General features: G+C 35.4%; 1 protein-coding gene across 1 annotated transcript in view; it reads right to left on the bottom strand.

Moving 5' to 3' along the window:
* The window catches only part of LOC107639272 (chaperonin 60 subunit alpha 2, chloroplastic), a gene marked incomplete in the record, with an annotated part of 5,600 nt that continues 1,598 nt past the window's right edge, over nt 347–4,348 (bottom strand). The window contains 8 exon segments of the mRNA XM_016342755.2: nt 347–1,008; nt 1,671–1,871; nt 2,115–2,365; nt 2,700–3,006; nt 3,129–3,274; nt 3,364–3,571; nt 3,671–3,792; nt 4,294–4,348. Of these exon segments, the coding sequence (XP_016198241.1) occupies nt 721–1,008; nt 1,671–1,871; nt 2,115–2,365; nt 2,700–3,006; nt 3,129–3,274; nt 3,364–3,571; nt 3,671–3,792; nt 4,294–4,348 (1,578 nt within the window).

Genomic DNA, 4,348 nt, shown 5'->3' with positions numbered 1-4,348 from the left:
ATTGATATAAAATATAATAAATAAAAAGTTAAAATTTGTTTAATTAACAAAGAGTACAATATTTCTTACTTAAACAAGGAACATTTAAAGATGAACTTAATTTCACATATATAAAAATGAGAATTTATCCAAATTAAAAGCTTGCTAAGGAATAAAAAACTTTAGGATTTTAATATTTCATATATGTAAAATAAATTCATTCCTATAAAGATAAATAATGAGTGCATACTTTGGATTTATACATTAAATAAAAATGGATCATAGAAGATTCAGACACCACTTGCTATTCATGTTTTTTTAGTTGGAGATTAATAAGCTTAAAAGCTATACCAACAAAGGAGAGATTAGAGAGGAAGCAGTTATTTGTGTGGAGCAATGCCAAGTACACTATTTCCAGTTTGCAAGGAAGAAGAATGGTTGAAAGATTGTAATTAAAATTCTAATAATTAGGAAAAATAATTATACACAAGTGAAGAATACATGCAGGAAAGAAAAGTGTGTTTAGGCTTGTGATATAAAATGTGGTGGATTCTTCATGGCTGCATGGCACATGGATTTCATCAAGTCAATACTCAAATAAGCAGCAGCAACCCGAGACTTTTCCATTCATGGCAAGAGCATTCTTATCGCTGGCCGAGTGTGAATCAACAAAAGGGACATTTGCAGGCATTGATTCATGATACTAAAGTTGATTGTCAAAATTGTAGTGTTTTCGCCGTTTTAAGGTATCATACCAGGGAGCAGAGGCACAGATGGCTCGGGTTTTTTTGTTTTGTCCACCAATATAGCCTGGGTAGTTAATACCATACCAGCAACTGAAACTGCACTTTGAAGAGCGCATCTGGCAACTCGACAAGGATCTATCACTCCTGCATTTAGAAGATCTTCATATGTGCCTGTCATTGCATTATATCCAGTTCGCCAATCAAGTGTTCTCGTCTTCTGGACAACAATGTCTCCATCAACTCCAGCATTGGCTGCAATTGATTTTGCAGGTTCAAGCATTGCCTGCAATGCATTGTGTGAAACTGCTTACATATATCTAAAGGCATTCAACACAAGTTCATAAACAAATTGCCTTCCACAAAATTAATCCCAAGCCTCGATGAACTAATGAAAGTACAGGGGAAACAAATATGGAATGCACCAGATTTTTATTTTTTTATTTATTTCTTTTGAAAAGAAGAATGGTTTCAAGTAATATGTAATATCTAAGAATAACAAGGTTAAGAGAGCAACGAGCAATCACATAGAGAGGTTGACAGAAGACCTGACACACAACCTCAACCTCCAGGAAAACATAATCAAAGTTAAATTCTCCCTGCCAAGTTCACTATTAGAATTAAAATTTTAAGCCCAAGTACCAAGTATTGATAGTAACGAGGGAGATAGCTGATAAGATATCAAAGTCATGATGTGAACTTAACAAGGACAGTATACAGATGAGCAGGTTTCTCTATTAATACGTTTTGGACCATCTTCAAAACAAATAAAGTGATAATGAGAGACTTTTGGCATGGATGAAAACAATCAAAATGAGGCTGGAGTATTTGGAATTTATTGAGACCTCTCAGCCTCAACGACATATTGTAGGGTTAATTATACAGATTCACAAATTGTATGAAGGAGCACAAGTACGAGAGCTAGGAAACTAATAAACATAACCATACCTTAGCCACAATATCAGCACCAATTCGCTCATCTAGATCTTCCATGGAGTTCCTTATTGTTGGTATCAAGTCCAACAGGTGGACATATGCGGCACCCCCTCCAGGAATAATCCCCTCATGTATAGCAGCAAATGTTGCATTCTTCGCGTCCTCAATCCTAAGTTTTTTCTCCTCTAGTTCTACCTCAGTGTGCGCACCTACCTGCACAATTGATACAAAACAAATGTCAACATAAAATGTTATTTGATATTGGATGTCACAAAAATTGTTTTATAGTAGAAGAAGCAAATTTGTAAGAGAGAAGGTAAGTATAAAAAAATGATATATTATTAAGAATAAATCATATTCATTACAGAAAATTTCTTTTATAGGACCTCTTTAGTAAGGAGGTCATGAATTGATCAGAGTACAGACAACTCAATACATGTTTATTGGAGTAGGTACCTTTACAATAGCTACACCGCCAGAGAGTTTTGCAATTCTCTCTGAGAGCTTTCTTGACAGGTTCGCGTTATCTGTTTTAACAAGATCCTTCTTTATCTGTGAAATTCTAGCCTTAATTTCAGCCTTTGTGGCAGGATCAGCAATTATAGTTGTCGAATTACTGGTTATTGTCACTTTCAGTGCAGTGCCAAGCTGATCTGATGTTGCACCTTCAAGTGTGAGACCCAAGTCTCCACAAAGAAAATCACCACCTGTGATTTTAATGTAAACATGATGTCAAACAAGCAGAGCAGAGAAAGTGTGTTCATTAATGAAGGAAATGGGAACAAAGTATCCGGGCAAATTTAAGGGGAAAAAAAAGAAAACTTCAAATTATGCTCATACAGTCAAGATATCATGAAGAGCTCCTAAATAGTGACACCCCATAGAAGATATACAATTCAAGTCATAAGATCAGGACTGATTTTTACTAAAGAAAAACAAAGACTAACAAAGAGTTTGCTGTTTATAGAATATGCATAACACTAATGTAAAGGAAGTTTCCAAAGATATTAATTGAGATTATTATATGCTGTAGGAACTCACCTGTCATAAGTGCAATATCCTGTAACACAGCTTTCTTTGCATCTCCAAATCCTGGACATTTTACAACTGCAACTCTTAGTAACCCTTGCATTTTGTTCACTGTTAACGTTTCCAACACTGGCCTTGAGACATCCTCTGCAATAATTAAGAGTGGGGCACTCAACTGCATAGCCTTTTCCAGCAAAGGAACAATTTCGTTGACAGCCAAAATCTTTTGGTCAGTTACCAAAACTTTAGCATTGTCAAACTCAACAATGGACTTCTCCTGATTGGTAATGAAGTGAGGAGACATGTAACCCTTATCAATCTGCACAGAAGGAACCGAGAACAAATATAACAAGGGAAAAGACAATGATAGTGATCATTCTTATCTGAATGACAGGAACACTAATGCTTGTTATTGTTGACTTTTATTCTAATGCATGATACCTTCATCCCTTCTTCAATTATCAGAGAGGTCTCAAATGATGATGACGACTCGATGGAGATCACCCCATCAGAGCCAATCTTTTCTATAGCTTCAGCAATCAAATTTCCCACATACTCATCATTTCCAGCAGAAATTGAAGCTACAGCTGCAAGAGGGACAAAAACTTCCTTCAATATTTTCATCTTGAGAACACCCATTGCTTTGGAAAACTCAAAAAATAGAAGCAGAAACTACCTTTAATATGAGCCCTTCCTTCAATAGGAACACTTTTCTGCTCCAAGAACTTGACCAAATCTTTTACAGTCTTGTCCATTCCCTTCTTCAAAGAAATAGGATTAGCCCCAAATGCAACTGCTAATAGTCCAGATTTAATCATGGCTCGAGCCAAAATAATTGCGGTGCTAGTCCCATCACCAGCCAAATCATTCATTTTGCTAGCAACCTACAAGCAGTAAGGAAGGAAACAAGCAATACATCTCAAGTTATTTTGGTCTCAAATTTATTCTATTTAATCCAAGGCAAAACCTAACAAATGATCAACCTCTTGAATTAGCATGGCACCTGCATTCTCAATTGTATCAGAAAGCTCTATGGACCGAGCAATTGTAACGCCATCATTAATCACTTTAAGGTTTCCAGATTCCGAGAGAATAACATTACGTCCTGCACGGTAAGGAGCAAGATGAACAAACTTGTTAATTAGAATCACATAAGCAGCATGTACAATGAGCAGTCAATAAACAGTGAATAAAAATATCAAAATACATATACAATCCTTTTCCGGGACTAAAAGGATGCAAATGGAACCAATTTTCAGTTCCATTATAACTTAATTAGCTGCAATTCATATTCTTACGGTTGGAACATACACATGTATATTTTGAAAATTATATATACTTGAAGTATTTCAAATTTCAAACAGCCAGTATTTAATACTTTCTAAGCTCTGCCATAAAAAATATTGGAACATTCTTGACATATGTCAGTTCTCTCAATACATGCTACTACTAAATGTGAAAATTTTATAAAATATCAGTTCTATGGAAACTTGGTTCGTGAATCAGTGCTTTCTGGATGGAACATAATTGAGTATTGGTATAATGTACTAGTCATTGAGCATTCAAAACCTTGAAATTCATGATGAAATAAATTTGAAAGATGCACCTTTGGGTCCTAGAGTAATAGACACAGCATCAGCAAGCTTATCGATTCCTACTTG

Source organism: Arachis ipaensis, chromosome B04 (assembly GCF_000816755.2).
Source record: "Arachis ipaensis cultivar K30076 chromosome B04, Araip1.1, whole genome shotgun sequence".
Classification (NCBI taxonomy): Eukaryota; Viridiplantae; Streptophyta; class Magnoliopsida; order Fabales; family Fabaceae; genus Arachis; species Arachis ipaensis.
The sequence above is the reverse complement of the archived record's forward strand: the minus strand, read 5'-3'. Positions and strand labels throughout refer to the sequence as shown.